This window comes from Mytilus trossulus, chromosome 10 (assembly GCF_036588685.1).
Source record: "Mytilus trossulus isolate FHL-02 chromosome 10, PNRI_Mtr1.1.1.hap1, whole genome shotgun sequence".
Taxonomy (NCBI): domain Eukaryota; kingdom Metazoa; phylum Mollusca; class Bivalvia; order Mytilida; family Mytilidae; genus Mytilus; species Mytilus trossulus.
The window spans coordinates 13676520-13695250 of NC_086382.1; the positions used below are offsets into that span (position 1 = coordinate 13676520).

At 32.8% G+C, this 18731-nt stretch overlaps 1 protein-coding gene across 1 annotated transcript in view; it reads left to right on the forward strand.

The window, feature by feature from the left end:
* The window catches only part of LOC134687712 (E3 ubiquitin-protein ligase RNF213-like), a 111295-nt gene that overhangs the window by 12943 nt on the left and 79621 nt on the right, over window positions 1-18731 (forward strand). The window contains exons 2-7 of the mRNA XM_063548170.1: window positions 3519-3658; window positions 5625-5822; window positions 7116-7238; window positions 8947-9145; window positions 11329-11594; window positions 13015-13097. Coding sequence (XP_063404240.1) covers window positions 3519-3658; window positions 5625-5822; window positions 7116-7238; window positions 8947-9145; window positions 11329-11594; window positions 13015-13097 — 1009 coding nt within the window. The remainder of the gene's footprint in view (window positions 1-3518; window positions 3659-5624; window positions 5823-7115; window positions 7239-8946; window positions 9146-11328; window positions 11595-13014; window positions 13098-18731) is intronic.

An 18731-nucleotide genomic window follows, 5' to 3' on the forward strand; every position in this document is an offset into this window, starting at 1 on the left:
TATATGCCCTGAACGTAAATATACGGTTTTTTTTTTAAATGCATTAGACCAGAGTCATATATACACATATGTGTATATATGTCTCTGATTAGACGTAAGAGAATGTCGACTTAGAGCAAGTCAAGGTCGTAAAACTTAAATCAACCAACCCATCGTTATCGCAGACTAAAATTGAGATCTAAAAATAAAAAGAATATATGTTCATTTATAACAAGACTTGTTGTAAGTCACGGTGCATGACAGCACAATAATCCCTTTACAGATCGGAACCACAATTCACAATTTTCGTAGTGTGTACTTTTCCACAATTAACGCCCGTTTCGCGTCAGCGACCGATATTACAATTTGACACAGTTTTAAAAGTTTATTGAGCTGTTCCTTCATTTACAATGTTGTGTGGCACGGTGCAAGACTCAACAAATGTCAACATTATGTTCATTAATTTTATTATTTAACACATCATTGTTTTTATTACAAGCTATTTCATATATCAATATGCAGCTAGGGAATATTTGTTGTTGACCGAAACTATAAGATACATCGATTTAAACTATGTGAAAAATAAATATTTTTTGTAAGTTACTTTAATTTCCGTGTCTATATTTAATTAACGAGTACACTATAGTAAGACAGAAAATGAGAAAAGGAAATATACAGGAATACCTAAAGTTTCGTAAGACATTGCAATGGACCATACGTTACTTACATGTCACAAGTTTTCATTGCACTCAGCGAGTTTTGAAACGAATATGTGAGATAAAGATCTACTGCATTTGGGCAAATCAAAAATATGTTAAACATCTAACTATTTTATTTTTAACAGATTCATAAGTTTTGATTGTTTTAAACCGTGCATCAATATTTTATATTTTTTTTATTTACATTCCTTATATGTTACGTGTATTGATCATTCATTTGTTTAAATTGTGAAGTATATTACTTTAATAAGAAAACACGCATTTATATATATAATTTTAAGTCGATAAAGTTTGAAACAAATAAACGAAAGATGCATCGATGTTGTTTTGCTTGAGTGATTTACCTGTTAAAAGCTCGGGTCGCAACACGGTTTAAAACGAATTGATACCAGTTTGAAATAGTTTAACGGGGGCGTGGCCTATTTGTTTGACGTAACTTACCACCAACTTGATTTGAATTGAACGACTGCAAGCGAAGCTATTTGACTGGCATTAAAATGATTTGATATACATTGAAATAAATTAAAAATGATTTTTAATTTTTGTCAATATTTATCAAATGACGATTAATTTCATTTAAACAGCGTTAACACGTTTTTGTCCGATCAAGTTAAATTCGGGTTACTAGTGTCAGTCTCAGCAAACATTATGAGCTTATCTTGTTTATCATTCAAGAGCTTTTGGCATGTTTTAGAAGGGCGTAATACTTCGTCTTTCTTCGGATATATGTGTATCATTTACTTAGCATCATCATGATTCGGAAGTGTTTACTAGATGAAAAAAAAGTCGTCATTGTGGTAAATGCATGAACGCTTTTCATGATTTCGTTGACCGTTAAGGACTTATCTTGTCAAAGATGCCAACTCTCTTTTATTGAACATGACTTAAAAAAGTCTATTACATAATTTACAAATACTATTTAGTAACGCAACGAGCGCATAATTTGAGAAAGATGTCATGATCACCCGAGATCAATCGAAATGCTTTGTATGGGTCATATTGCTCAGTTTTCATTCTATGAAGTTTTTTTCTTTCATTGCTCTTTGATTTTTACCATGATCTTGTTTGTCTGTTTTGTATATTCTGGATTTTTTTTAGTTATGTATCACTATGATAAAACCAGGACTTTAACCATGCGATCTAAGTGTTTTCGAAATATTATATTAAAAGTATATATATTACAAGTATGTAAAAACATATGCAAAATCAGATTTTAAACTGTATTTTTTTGTTTGTGTTTTAAAAAATAACCGCAGTTAAACTTACTTTAAACACATTGAATTTTAAATCTTTTGTATATTCTTTTGTCAATCCTCTACACACTTAATATATACATGAATTTCATTGTTTATATTTCTGGTTCAAATCTATTCCATTACAAATCTATTCTATTACCTTAGAACAATCATTGTGATATTAAGCTGGGGTCACAAATTCACAATTTTTAAAACCTTCTTTAACAGGACAATTCCTGATTGATATTTTTCAAAATTCTGATCAAGTCCCTGTGATAATAGCAAGAAATTCAAACTTTAATCAAAATTTGTAAAACAAAATAATTTAATCACGACACCAAACATATTTTACCCAGGAAACTTCCTAATTTAGGAATTTTTAGCCGAATTTGTCCCGATTATCCCGTTCTATATCCATTTATAATCCGATTTGTATATTTCGTATGGTGAAAAAGGACAAAATCTGTTCCGACAGCGTCCCGATTCTACCGAATATGATTCAACAGAGATCAGACAGTGATTAGAATTTGAACAGACGCTGACAGAAGACAATGGTTACCATTTTCGAGATGATCAGTTACTGTCGGAAGGCAATACTATCAGAGTATGTTGTACCTCATTGCAAATACCTTTATCTGGACTCAGTCTCATATTGTGTTCTGTAGTTGTCGGGGCTCTAACGTGGGTGTTCTGTAGTTTTCGGGGCTCTGACGTGGGTGTTCTGTAGTTGCCGAAATTCGTATTAATAACGGAACGGTTTTGGGAAAGACGATTTGCATTCATTCCACAAGATCTTGATGCAATCTGGACTGAATCCGCAAAAAAATACCTCCACGCCTTGACAATTTCTCCAGATCATACCCGTTCCACAGGACACCTTCCAAAAAACACGGAACATTGTTACGATTTTGATTCGATATAGCAAAATCTGTCAGAAAATAGTCACGATTGTAATCCGACTATACAAAATCAGCTGAGTTCGCTCGAATGTTTTGGGACGCACATAGTTGTCGGGGTGCCTGATCGACATCTCCGGACATTTCAAGGTCCATCGGAATCTGGTACTCATGCATATGACTGCGTTAAGACAAGGATATGACATTGCATTTCATTGATGATAAGAAACCGACTTTTTAAGTTTTTGTGTGAAAGTGCTGTCTTATCTCAAACGGAAGCCATAATCGGTTGTGTCAACGCCGCATTAAGAAGCCCAACATAATACAACGTTTGCTGTTGCTTATAATACAGATGCGGTTTTTTTTCTAGAGATATGTCATGCTCATGGCGTATCTTATAAAGTCAAATTTTTGAATCAACGGCTAGTTAGTTGTCCTATCAATGATGTGGAGATGCTAAGGTTTTCCTTTTGTCTGTGCGTCCGTATATTTATAACTGTTTGATGATAACCTGCTATTTGTCAGTATGCATTGAAATGGCTATGCATGTTCTAAATGGTAATCCATTCCTGGTTATATGGATTTTTGACGTTTGTTTGTTCAACGTAGTCGGTGAAAGTATCTATTTTAGTGTGTTATCTATACTAAAATTAAAAAAAAATCAAAATGATTGTTGATTGCTTTTATAGGACTTTTCTACACGATCATTGAATATCAGTGAAGAAACACCACTTGATTGCTTTAAGAGACAGATGCTGGAAGACGATGACACAGTTGAAGATGAAAACTTTGTAGAATTGTATGCAATGAGACGTACATGGGAAACAAGGTACTGATTTTTTTTTTTTTTTTTTTAAAGTATTTGATATTTAGACGAACATACATGTATCTCTTTCGACAAAGTAATATGGTTAAAAAAATATATGCCTGTGCACAATCAGTTGAGAATGACATTAAAGTCAGACTTGTTTAAAGGAAAATGTGTATATCTTCTTACAGTTTTTATGAACAAACAAAGATTATGATTCATATCTGCTTTCTTACCGACTTTCTTCAAACATCAGGTGAAACTTTCAGAGTCAATGGGTTTCAAACTTTAAACCAGTATATTAACCATCCGATTTTATTCAAAATTTGATCGCACAATGAATTGACTTTCCAACAAAAAACTATGTAAATATAAATAAATATGTATGCACATTCGCATGTCTTCAATATTTCTTTGAACTAGCTGCCAGTAACGGTGGACACACTCTTATTTTGTGCTTTTTGTATTTTTTGTCGTGTGGAGGTATAAATATACTGCAATGTCTGGTCCCTGTTTGGTTAATTGTTTTTTCTACTTTGTGTCGATCTGATGAGTTAAGCCCTTTTCAATTGGTTTTTATAGTTTATTCCTATGTTGTAATTTTACCCTACGTAACTAGGGGATGTAGTCGTCTCATGAGAGGAAATTTGACGGACTGCTTAAGTTAACTGCTATTAGAAATGGTGGATATTAATACAACTCTAAAACTATTCATTTCAAACAAATTAACCGAATCTGATTCATTAGTATTGCACTTGATGAGTATGTCGCCAGTCATTGTCTCTTTAGAGATAATTGAGGCCTAAGTTTAACAATTTCAACAAATATAAGAAGATGTGGCATGAGTGCCAAAGAGACAACTCTTTATTCAAGTCACAATTTGTAAAATTAAACTAATATAGGTCAAAGTACAGTCTTCAACACGAAGCCTTGTCTCACACTGAACAGCAAGCTATAAAGAGCCCACAATGATGACTAGTTGTAAACCATTTAAACGAGAAACAAACGGTATAATCTAAATAAAAAACGAGAACGAGAAACACGCAATGCTTTATCAAAAGTAGCCTAGACTATTGACATGGCCGTTAGTTTTCTTGTTTTGAATTATCATGTCGGGGCCTTTTATAGCTGACTACGCGGTATGGGCTTTGGTCATAGTTGAAGGCAGAACGATGACCTGTAGTTTTGAATGTGTGTGTCATTTGTTCTCTTGTGGAGAGTTGTCTCATTGGCAATCATATTACGTCTCCTTTTTTTATATTATGAACACTATCAACAAACGACAACTACTGAAAAAGTTTACAATTCTAAACTATTTCAGGACATTGTATTAGCCCCAACAAATTTGATAGAGAATATACATACCTACATCGATGTATGTACAAACATGAAATACCAACATTATTGACCATTTAAAGCTTTTAAGGTGATGTATTTTGCGTTTTTATTGGTACAACGGTGAATGCATGAAAATGTACAATAAACGAGCGTGGCATTATGTGTTTTTAACAAATGTCCATGTTTATTTTCAATATTTCAGACAGTCACTTAATAAATTCAAAAATGTAACATGACAAATACTACATTTACTATATGTCGATTATATATATATATATATATATATATATACGTCTGAGTTAGTGACAAATAAACTCTACAACAGATTTATCCATCGGATTACCAGCAATGATGGTGATACATGGCTGTGTACATTATGTATATACAACTCGTCTAAACATCAACCCAACAATGTTGGATCTGTAAATTTGCTTTCGACATCCCCATGACGAACATATCATTAAATGAATAGAAAACCAAAGACTGAGCAACAGGAACCCACACAATAATTGGGGGGCAACATCAGTCAACAAATACTATTTCACTGTTGGCACTAGTCATGTTAAGAATTCAGAATCGTCTGGTTATGCAAAAATACTACACAAATTAATTTGTACATTGCGATTGACAGAATATTTGTTGTTTTCAGCCCTCATCCATACCTGTTCTTCAACCCAGATGGACATAGCATGACATTTCTTGGATTTAACATAGAGGAAAAAACTGGCAATTTGATTGACCATCAAACGAAACAAATTTTAAAAACGGGAATTATGCCACGAAACCTTTTTGGTGCCTTAAAACGAAATAGAGTGAATCTTGCTGAGAATTTTGACATTCTTCCAAGGTAGGTTTGAGTGACGGAAACGTGAAATTCTTAATATTGGCTTCTTTTGAATTTGATATTTGGATCTAATCGAGCTGTTCTATTCCTGTTCTGTTGACCTTGTTTCGTTTATACAGGTTAATCATTAATTCAAGGTTCAACAAATTGAAGTTTCCCTTTGGCTTTTTTGTAGAATTTGACAAAACCACGAAACTAAATATCCACGAAAGTGTAAAAGAGGGACGAAAGATACCGAAGGGACAGTCAAACTCATAAATCTAAAACAAACTGACAACGCCATGGCTAAAAATGAAAAAGACAAACAGAAAAACAATAGTACACATGACACAACATAGAAAACTAAAGAATAAACAACACGAACCCCAACAAAAACTAGGGGTGATCTCAGGTGCTCCGGAAGGGTAAGCAGATCCTGCTCGACATGCGGCACCCGTCGTGTTGCTTATGTGATTACAAATCCGGTAAAAAGTCTAATTCGGTAGATCAAATTCATGAAATAGAAGGGGATTGTAGTTTCGACGTAAGGAACATATCCGATATCATTTGTGAAATGGTTATTCCATAACGGTCAACCAACTCGTGATGGCGTCCGTAAAATGTAAGTTTTCCTTGTTCAACAAATTGGTAACCAGGAAAATAATGAATCAACAGTAAACATTGTTTGCATTATGTTTTCTAGTGGTTTTACATTTCATTCTCAGAAAGACTGACATTAGTGAAACGTGGCCTATGATTTTAGTATTGATTTTTCATATGATTTCACCCATGATTATTTCAGGAAGGTGATTTCAGTTCAGAGAACCAGCCTTCTCGAAAGTTCAAGTTAAACATATTTTGTCAATTATATTATATTCTACAAGGAGTTGCAATCCACATATGCAGTGATTTCTATCATTTATTATCATCTTCACATAAACATGTTGATGACATTTATTTCCTGTATATTCCCCTTTCTGATCAATTTTCGTGGATTGAGGAAAACGTTTTTTAAGGGTTATTTGATAATGATTATTAAAAAAGATTGGTAAATGAGAAGCATTAACATAACATAACATAATTAAAAGAATGTATAGAGCTAAAAAACGTTCCCAAAACTAGACCACCGTCAACTGTCTATGCATGGTATTCATGATGGTATTTGATCCGGTCGTTGTCTCGTTTTGTTCCATTTCCCGTTACGAGTTTCATTTATATATGTACAATAATTGATTATAATTCTAAACCCGGTTTTTGAGAACAATTTTGTCAATTGACTCGTGCTTGCTTAAGTGTTTTTTTTTTTTTTGGATTTAGGTACGACAAACTAGCAAAGTTATGCGATGTGATGGGAGTTGCAACCCAGCGTGACCCTGATGAGTCATATGAACTTACAACTGACAATGTTAAAAAAATACTGGCTATCTACATGAGATTTAGGTAAGCATAGATGTAATTGCACAAACTGTGGCACTACGAAATTATAACCTGCAAACAATTACGTGACTCCTTGTTGTTCGACCCATCAAAATGATATCTGTATTACTCCTTTCGATAAAGAAGCCTGTAGGGGGTATACATTGGTACTAGTTGTACTATTCTACTAAAGTCTGTTCAGTCATATTGATGACTCTCTGGTGCTTTATTCTTAGATGTGAAATATTTCTTTGTTCGCAGATTCAGGATTTAGATTTTGTGATGTTTGGGAAAGATTATATGCTTAATTATGATGCAACTAGTAAAGTATTAGGAGAAACCCGATTCAACAAACCGTAATCAAAAATGGAATGAAAACTGCAGACGGGACTTACTACTTATCAATAATATCAATATCATTTACTTGTTAACATAAGATGGACAGCTAGATTTTTTTTTTAATGAATTCTAATACAAGGAGATTTCATTAACCTTAATTGTTCGTGCATATTTTGAATAAACTGTAGCACTCATTTCCTCAGCTTCAACAAAAAATAAACTGTGGCTTTTAAAAGGAACCTTGAATGATATATGGCACCAAGTTCAAAGTCATTTGTTCCAACAAGAATTTGTGTTCTTGTGATATAGAATTCATTTACAGGTGTTCAACAAATACAAATTCAAACATTCCGACTTATCTATACTAATGTTTCTCGCTTCAAAAAAATTGAGATTATTATATTTAGGCGTTCCATATATGTTTCTGACGACTGCGTCAATGATGTATATGTTTGTAAGTACGTCTGTTTTATGGGAATCACTAGCGAAAGGTTAGCAATATACAGTATGCAGTTGTATATGCTAGGTAACAACTAATTTTAATAGAGATAAGTTGACCCTACTTCATAATCATAGATAATTGACTTTAAATATAATTTAAAATGAACTAATAATGTAAGTGAATAATATTTGATATCCATTTTCGTCTGGAAGTATATATGGACCTGCTTCATCATAATGGTTTATTGGCAAGAAAACTTGTGTAAGGTTACCAAGTTCATGTGTGGCTTTATTGCAGTTTTAAATGAACAAATGATTAAAAAACGATTATATACTCTATGCCTTTGTATTATCATTGGTATTTTTTATTTCACATGTTTCAGTTGATGTTATTCAATCCTATTTCTTCAGACAAGGCTCATTTACCTTGAATGTTTCATTGTTAATACACATCGAAGTATTGTCATTTTCATTTCTATGTTTGAATTATACTATAAAGCTATCACAATTTCATAAAAGTAGACATATTCTTGATGCAAAAGTTTATAGTCTGCTAAATTCTGTAGAAAAACTCGTTACACATAAACGCCAAGTTTTGCATTCCTTGCAAATTAATCAAATAAGCGTTCATGTATCTGCTTTACTTCAACTTTGATTTTCTGGATTTAGATTAATTTGTTAACTATTTTGGTTTAATGTCAGCCCTGTTTAACAAAAAAATAGTTTAAACTAACTAACAATGGACGAAATAAACTAAATCAACAGAAAAGCACGAAAGACAAGTTGATAAACTTCATTGCAACTTGTGACATATAAGGTGAATCACATTTCGAAAACAAAAAATGTTGCGATATTGCCATTAGCTTAACATGCATATCTTTGTAGAAATGGTCACAAATCAAACGTAACACATATTTCATATAATTTTAACTTTATCCTCTTAATTGAATAGATGTGGAATACCAGTAATTATAATGGGCGAAACTGGATGTGGAAAAACAAGACTCATAAAATTTATGTGCGATCTTCAAAAACCCCCCAAAAAGTTACTGGAAGATTTAGTAAAATCGAAGGAGACAGATGATATGGAGGAAAAAGAAAAGGCTCAATTACATGAGCAATATAAAATCAACAACATGATTTTAATGAAGGTAATCATTTTTTAAATACCACTTAAATGTTTTTATTAGAAACGTATCTTCCAGGTTTTTCATATATAACTAATTGGATGTCGAATAATCGTGGTACCTCACAAACAGCTATGTATATAATACTTACCTAAATCCATAAATTATGGATAACAATATGTAGTGAATACATTTTGTTTTGTTGAAAACATTCGATTGAATGTAAATGTCATTTTTTCTGATTTCATTGATTAAATATATTACTAAAATCGGTTTTGAAAATAGAGGAATCCAACACTATCTGGGAATGACATTACATCATCACGCTTTAATGTTATACGAAAGGCCAAATGAATATTCTGATAGACTCTTAAGTTTGAAAGGTTTAGGGTGGGGACACACCCTTATTTGGCGATGGTTAGTATGTTTGTGCTCGCTCAAACTACTCCTCATCTTAACTTGGATATCGTACCTCCATAAAACATAATCAAATCCGAATGGGGATGACTCATTAGACCAGTATTAAGACCCCTAAACCTACATTACTGATCTATGACTATAAACCGGCATCGAAAGCTAGTACAAGCCCAATATCTTATAACGAGTAAATCAGATAAATGTGAATCAGGACACTTTTAACAAATTCGTGTAAAAATTCATATTCATTCCAAGAAAGAATGAAAGCAAACGATAACTACCGATCAGATGTATGACCATAATGTGATATCTGATTTTTGGAATTTTGAGTCCTCAATGCTTTTCAACTTTGTACTTGTTTGGCTTTATAACTATTTAGATAGGAGCGTCACTGATGAGTGTTATGTAGACGAAACGCGCGTCTGGCGTATTAAATTATAATCCTGGTACCTTTGTTAACTATTTGTCAGGTTTTTGTATTTTCTCTTGTTAATTGATCTTTGAGTTTGTTACCTTTGTTGATATTTTTGTTTATACCTGGATAACAATTTATGTTTAGAAGTGTTCTAAATTATAAATATATAAAAGTATTGCTGAATCTTTGATTTAAGAAGATGGGTTATGATTGCCAATGAGACAACTCACCATCCACGTCACAATTTGTATAAGTAAACCATTATAAGTCAAAGAACGGCCTTGAACAATAAGTCATGACTCACACTTAACAGCAAGCTATAAAGGACTCACAATAAGACTAGTGTAAAACCATTCAAACAAGAAAACCAACGATATGATTTATATAAAAAACTAAAAACGAGATACATTAATGAGCCACAGCAACACATGACATTCACTGAACAACAGTTCCTGACTTAAGACAGTGACAAACAAATGTATAGGGTTTAAATATTTTAACAGGTGCAAACCTTTACCATCACCTGAAATAAAAGTGTAAAATCCCAACATAGAAAGAAGTACATAATATTAATTGAAATGGCTCAACTCAATCAAAAGACGTATAAACAAAAACAAGTGAATATTCACTGAACGAATAAGTGTGATCTGTGACACAATGTTAATTCGTAGTAGGACAGCAGAATAATAATTTATCGTCTGAAAACCTATCTGATTATGTCTGATAAGTATTAACTGTCGGTGTTGACATGAATATCAATAATGTGGTCATTTTAATAAATTTCCTGTTACAAAACTTTGAATTTTACGAAAAACTAAGGATTTTCTTATCCCAGGCATAGATTACCTTAGCCGTATTTGGCACAACTTTTTGGAATTTTGGATCCTCAATGCTCTTCAACTTTGTACTTGTTTGGCTTTATAAATATTTTGATATGAGTGTCACTGATGAGTCTTATGTAGACGAAACGCGCGTCTGGCGTACTAAATTATAATCCTGGTACCTTTGATAACTAATTAAACAACTTCGATTTATATATCACGAATTGCATTCAAAACATCTTTTATATCAGTATTATCATACTCAGGTACAGGTCACTTTATTTTTAGTATCCAACGTACTTTTCATGGAACTAACACATGATTGAAATTGAAATTATCGATATGTACATTCTCCAATTTAGCTCATGTTACTGTCATATAAAAAAAAATTAAGTTGAAGACAATATTACATTTCTTAACCACGTGTTAAGTGTATGATGATTAAAATGTTCCTTGCGAAAAGCTATTACCATCTCATTCTGGACTTATGAGACTTACCAAGTTGGTGAATATAAATAAAGTATACCTGTTATTCCTTTTTTTCAACCATTTAGGTGCATGGCGGGACAAAAGCATCAGATATAATCAGGAAAGTTAAAAAGGCAGAAGAAATCGCGAAAAAGAATGCAAAACTAATAGAGGAAAACGAAGAACTTGCACCCTATAAACATATGGATACTGTATTGTTCTTTGATGAGGCAAATACAACAGAAGCAATTGGAATTATAAAAGAAATCACATGCGATAAATCCTTACTAGGAAGACCAATAGAATTACATGAGAAATTGAAAATGGTTGCTGCTTGTAATCCTTATCGAAAGTATGTGACAAACTACTTTTGTCCAGCATTGATCTCGGGATACTATTTTCTATTCATCGTGTTCAAGACATAATTTGATTACTATAGCTAAAAACGATGCTCTTTACATATATCATTGACATTGTTGTATAAGGATAAATGGACTTCTAGTTGTGACATGATCATACAGAGGTCACTATAAAAAGCAGTTGATATTTGTGTTGTTGCTTAGATATTTGTATGCAATTGTTTCAAAGAAATGATGACGAATTTTCACGTTTTCTTTAATTTGCGTTTGTTGGTAAAGTACAATTATCAAAAAGTACGTATACTTGACCATATTGGTATTTGGTATGATGCTCGAGTTTATGACTTTTCTTTTGTTCAGGCCTGATGTACATTATGCGATGTCAACCATCAAATAACCTTAAGTGAATCCGTTTATATAAAGATAGTGTTACTATACCATTGATATTCGGTATGATATTAGATAATCACCACGTCTGCATTACGTTACAAACAGCTCACGTGACTCAACTTTTTTGTCCTCATCGGTAATTGTTTGACTTTTTGGCTCAAGTTTATTATGATGAGGTACTAACATTGATTCACATTTGCTATTTGTCTGCATAATTATACAAATGTTATAGTTGTTGGTAAGTTGAGCTGTAACACGACTGTCCCTAGTTAGGGGATGTTCGGGGGGACCACAGTTAATTTCAACTCTACTGCATTATGTCTGTGCCTGTCGAAAGTGAGGAGATTTTAATTCATGGGTTGTCGTTTGTTAATCTAATTTGTCGTTTCTTATAATTTTAGCCGTTAGTTTTCTCGTTGAAATGTTTTACATTTGTTCTTTCTGGACCTTGTATACCTGATGTTTGCTATGCAGTATAGGTTAAAGGATGTACAATGGCTTTTTAATGCTAGACATCTACGTCATTTGGTCTCATACGTTGTCACGCATCTACAGCCACTCAAAACAATTGATGAATTTGATGTGTCTGAAATACATTTTAGGATTTATTTTCATTAGAAACGCTTTAAACCAAAAATAAGAAAGCAAAGGATGTATGAATGATTTTTATGCAAAAAGTAAAATCATTTAAATACTCAACTCCGAGGAAGACCCTAATCAAATGGGTAAATCAAATGTTTAAACCAATCAAACGAATGGATAACAACTGTCATATTCCTGACTTCGCACATGTATTTTCAAGACGCTATGTGACAAAAAAAAAAGATAACCAAACATTCTATTGTTGATTTCACGTAAACCTTTGGAACATATGTAATTAATTTGTCCGAGTGTATTTTTCAGATTGAAAGGATAATATAAATGTGTGGTCATTTTTTTTTAATCAAGTACGTTAACTTATAGTTTATACAAAAACAATTTTTGAAAGTCGGTCAAAACTTCAAAAAGTTTTCTGCATTGTAGACACTCAGAAGAGCTTATAAGAAGATTGGAACAGGCCGGACTGGGTTACCATGTTGAAGCAGACAAAACAAGCGACAAACTAGGTATTCACATATTATAAAATAGATAAGCTTGCATAACAATATTGAATGAGGTATACGTGTTATAAAAACTAACATAAGAATAAACATGAAAAATGTATAAAATGCAATACAAGCTCGGGAGATCTATACATGTGAGTTGTCTGTTGTAAAAATTAATGTATATTAGAGGGCATTGTTTATAAATATAACATGGCGGATAATCATTTTGCATTTCCAAAAACGTTCAAAGCGATTGACCTATTGTATTTTTTTATCAAAACTGTCAATAAAGGAATTATTGACCTTAAATTACGAATTTTACCAGTTTGGTCATTATTGACTATTACATCCTGCCAAACATAATAGATAAGGAGAAGCTTTAATCTACAAAATTGGTCAGCAAGTCCAGACCTAGAAAGAAGTAAAAAGGTTAAAAAAAACATTTTATTAAAATAAAGTATGTCAATAAAGGTTTTGATTTTGTAAATATTAAAATTGAGAATGGAAATGGGGAATGTATCAAATAGACAACAACCCGACCATAGAAAAAACAACAGCAGAAGGTCACCAACAGGTCTGCAATGCAACGAGAAATTCCCGCACCCGGAGGCGTCCTTGCCGGTATATTTAACGACCATTCTGTTAAAGAACAAATTCTTGGATATTTTGACAATACTGAGCTCCCTCTTATTTGTTATATTTACAAATATGTACCCGGAAATTGTGTTTAATTATAGCCAATTGTGTTCAGATGTTAATATCAGTGTAAATACACCTACTTCATGTAACTGTAGTAATTCCGCATACATTTATGAACCCATTTCCCATGTTATAACAGGAGATCTTAACATCGTTCAAGACCGAGAGTTAAAATCATTCCTCAGTAAATGACCTAAATATCGTCCCCCGTCAATTATTAATTGGAATGAGTGTCGTAATATCATCCACGCCTCACTCCGTGCTTACTGTTTGAAATGGATAAAACGGGAAAAAGCTGACAAAAAATCTTTGGACTCTTTTTTTAATTCAGTAATGAACATAGTTGATATACGTATTCAACATTTTAAAGAACATTTTATTGTTAACAATAACCACAATAAACCTATTTCTCGAATCAAACATAAACTAAAAGAACAAGCCAAGGAATTTGTTTTTGTCCCGGCCGATAAAGCTGCTAATAATATTATTATTGTTTGACGTAAATTTTACATTGAGGTTCTGAAAAAAGAAATTACCAATTCACCAACATTCCAACTAACTAAATTTTTAGAAAACGACATCTGTAACAAACATAAACTTTTAGCTACCGCTTTACAAGCAGAACCAAATACAATGAAAGTCCCAACTATGTATTGGCTTCCGAAGCTACACAAAACACCTTACAAATATAGATTTATTTCGTCTTCAAGCCATTGTTCCACTACTAAATTGTCTATTCTTCTTACCAGTACACTTGGTACAATAAAAAACCTGATAATAAATTGCGCAAATAAAGCCTTCGAAAATAGTGGAATTATTTACTTTTGGAGTGTCAAGAACTCGTTGGAAGTACTTGATAAATTGCATGCTTATATTGGTGATTTTGAATCTATTCAAAGTTTTGATTTTTCTACCCTGTATACCACATTGCCTCACATTCTCATTAAGAAAAAAATCACCCACCTTATTAAATGGGCATTTAAAAAGTCAGAATGTGAATATCTATGTTCAAACTCTTTTAGGTAATTTTTTAGTAGCAATAAATAAAAAAAACTATGTCAATTGGACATTCTTTGATACTATATATGCCCTTGATATTTACTAGATAACATTTTTGTTCGCTTTGGAGATTCCGTATATCGTCAGGTTATCATAATTCCAATGGAGACTAACTGCGCACCACTTATTGCGGACCTGTTTTTGTATTGCTATGAGTGTTTATGACAAAAATCAGCAAAGACCCATCGAAACAACATCTGATAAACAAATTTAATAATACTTTTAGATATTTTGATGATATTTTGGCTCTCAATAATGACGACTTCAGTATGTATACTAAAGAAATTTATCCTGTTGAACTTACTTTAAATAAAGCTAATACTAACAATGACCACTGCCCTTTCCTCGATCTTGATATCTATATTACTAACGGAAAGCTTAATACTAAAATTTATGATAAAAGGGATGATTTTTCATTTCCTATCGTTAATTATCCATTTTAAGATGGTGACGTTCCCTTGTCACCATCTTACGGTGTTTCTATATCTCAACTTGTACGATTCGCTCGTGTATGTAACAATGTTTTAGATTTTAACGAGAGAAATTTATGTATTACTGAAAAATTATTACACCAGGGTTTTCGATATCACAAACTAGTCAAAACATTTACTAAATTTTATCATCGGTATAAGGACATCATTCGTATATATAGATCAACATGCATACTTCTGATACGTTCATGTATTTCACATCTAATTTTTTATGGAAATATTCTTTATAAAGTACACAAATGTCAGTATTCAACTCAGAAACTAAGAAAACCTTTAAATAGACTTATTAAGAAGGGATATAGTTACGATACTGTTGTTTGGTCATTAAAGATTGCATATTTTGGCGTTAATATTGATTCACTTGTACGGTCTTTGCATCGGAACTAAACACATTTATTAAAAAAACAGTTGTTGGCATGACACGGGTTATGTTCTTCTTATATATGTTATAATGGTATGATACTAAACCCCTAACGGGAAGGATTGTGCCTGATATTCATATGATGAAATCATAATCGTTCAATAAGTTTAATTGAAGTCTGGTGGCTGGCATGACAGTTAACTGCTAGTAGTCTGTTGTTATTTATGTATTATTGACATTTTGTTTATTTTCTTTGGTTACATCTTCTGGCATCAGACTCGGACTTCTCTTGAACTGAATTTTAAATGTGCGTATTGTTATGCGTTTACTTTTCTACATTGGCTAGAGTAATAGGGGGAGGGGTGAGATCTCATAAACATGTCTAACCCCGCTGCATTTTTGCGCCTGTCCCAAGTCAGGAGCCTCTGGCCTTTGTTAGTATTGTATTATTTTAATTTTAGTTTCTTGTGTACAATTTGGAAATTAGTATGGCGTTCATTATCACTGAACTAGTATATATTTGTTTAGGGGCCTGCTGAAGGACGCCTCCGGGTGCAGGAATTTCTCGCTATATTGAAGACCTGTTGGTGACCTTCTGTTGTTGTTTTTTCTATGGTCGGGTTGTTGTCTCTTTGACACATTCCCCATTTCCATTCTCAATTTGAAAATCATCAGACGAATCCTTATTTGAGTTTAATGACGATTTATACCAATTTCTTTGCGTATTTTGCCTAAAGAAGAAAAAAGATATATTCTATAGTTAATACAAATCAGTCAAACTATCAGCGTGACAAGATCTACAAATATGTCAATACTAAAGGTTGAATTGGTCTTACGACCCCTTATTGAATTTGTAACCATTGACTGATAATTTTTACTTATTGTTTGCCATTTTTTTCCTTTTTATGGAAAACTACATTAGATTGATAGAACTTAAATACTAATAAGCAAAACTTATCACTACGACAGAAACTACAAATAAGGTTCACTGTTGAATTAATCGTTGGTCCTTTACAAGAGTTTGCTCTTAAATGGAAACTGTTACCAGGTTTTTTTTTAAGTTTTTGCCTACCATATGAAAAATAGAAAAAAAGAAGGAAAAAGGAAAATTGACCAGCACGACAAGATATACAAATACATCTATTGGCCGAAAGTGCCAGCTCACTAATAATAGGAGTAAATGTTCTTTAATGAGGAATTTTTCCAATGTCTTATTTTTATGGCCTATTATCTTGAAAACAAAAAAGGTAGATTAACTTTTATAGCAAAAATGTTGAGCAAATCAAAATCTAAATTTAGACAAGTATATACTGAAATCGGTAATAGATTCTTCATAGTAGTGAGTGCCCTTAATTTCTTATGTTTTCCCTTTTTTGTTTTTTTGGCAAAACATAATGAAAAAAGAGAGAAAATTTAAACAGAAAAAAATATCATTAACTAATACAAGATCAACAAGAAAAAGAATTTTGTCATGCATTCTTTTCTAGTCCACAATCTTTAAGAGCGTCTGTTATATGCACATACACCAAGATGGGCAACACACGCTTTTTAAAGTCACGAGTTTTATAACGCTTTCTTTTCAGGACCATATCAAAAGGGTGTAAGACCAATAATTTAACTCTGTTTTCATGGTTTTATTACCCCAAAATAATAAGCATGTTCTTGTTTATAGTCAGATTCTACTCCATAGTGTTTTTTGTAAGGTAACTGTTTTTTTAATAGAATCATGTATTAATGACGGGCCATTTTGTTTTTTTCTACATATTTACGCAGGAGTTTTGAAAGATCAGTAGCTTCAGAACTAGAGTTGACAAACTATGTATTTTCCAGGCATTTGTAAATGAAATTTCGCCATCACGAGTTGGTTGACCGTTATGGAATAACCGTTTCACAAATGATATCGGATATGTTCCTTACGTCGTAACTACAATCCCCTTCCCTTTCATGAATGTGACCTACCGAATTAGACTATTTACCGGATTTGTTATCTCATAAACAACACGACGGGTGCCACATGTGGAGCAGGATCTGCTTACCCTTCCGGAGCACTCGAGATCACCCCTTTTTTTGGTTGGGTTTGTGTTGTTATTCTTTAGTTTTCTATGTTGAGTCATGTGTACTATTATTTGTCTGTTTGTCCTCTTCATTTTTAGTCATATGCGTTGTCAGTTTATCTTCGATTTATGAGTTTGACTGTTCCTCTGGTATCTGTCGTCCCTCTTTTAGGGTATCTGCCAGAATGTATTATATAGTTAATGTAAGAGTTTAACTCAAGATAAATAAATTGCATACGGAGTATATATCTTCCAATCGATACGATATTCCCCGACTTGTATTTCCTATCAAGATTTCCTTGATAGAGGATTGCTCCTCACAAGGAAGATATTAAACCAGGAGTTCTAAATGGTGAAGTTAGTAAATTTGACGGACGCCATCACGAGTTGGTTAACCGTTAAAGAATAACCGTTTCACAGATGATATCGGATATGTTCCTTATGTCGTAACTACAATACCCTTCCCTTTTTACGAATGTGACCTACCGAATATGACTATTTACCGGATTTGTAACAATATAAGCAACACGACGGGTGCCACACGTTGAGCAGGATGTGCTTAATCTTCCAGGGCACCTGCGATCACTTCTTGTTTAAAGTGGGGTTCGTGTTGTTTAGTCTGTAGTTTTCTATGTTGTGTCTTCTGTACTATTATTTGTCTGTGTGTCTTTTTATTTTTAGCCATGACGTTGTCAGTTTATCTTCGATCTATGAGTTTGACTCTCCCTCTGGTATTTGTCGTCCCTCTTGTGTTTTGTACATTTAGAATAAAAATATATATTATATTGACAAAAAGCCTTAGTGAGAATCGAGGAGAAGTTGTGAAAACATATCAATGTGTCATTGATGAGCGGGTTTTTTTAAACGACACATCCGGCATAATAAAAATTTGCTCCTTATGTCTTTAATGAGTTTGTTTACAATAACGACTTTTAAAGATATATGCACAAAAGGTTTCGAATTGGAGTTCATATTGCATACATGTAGATAA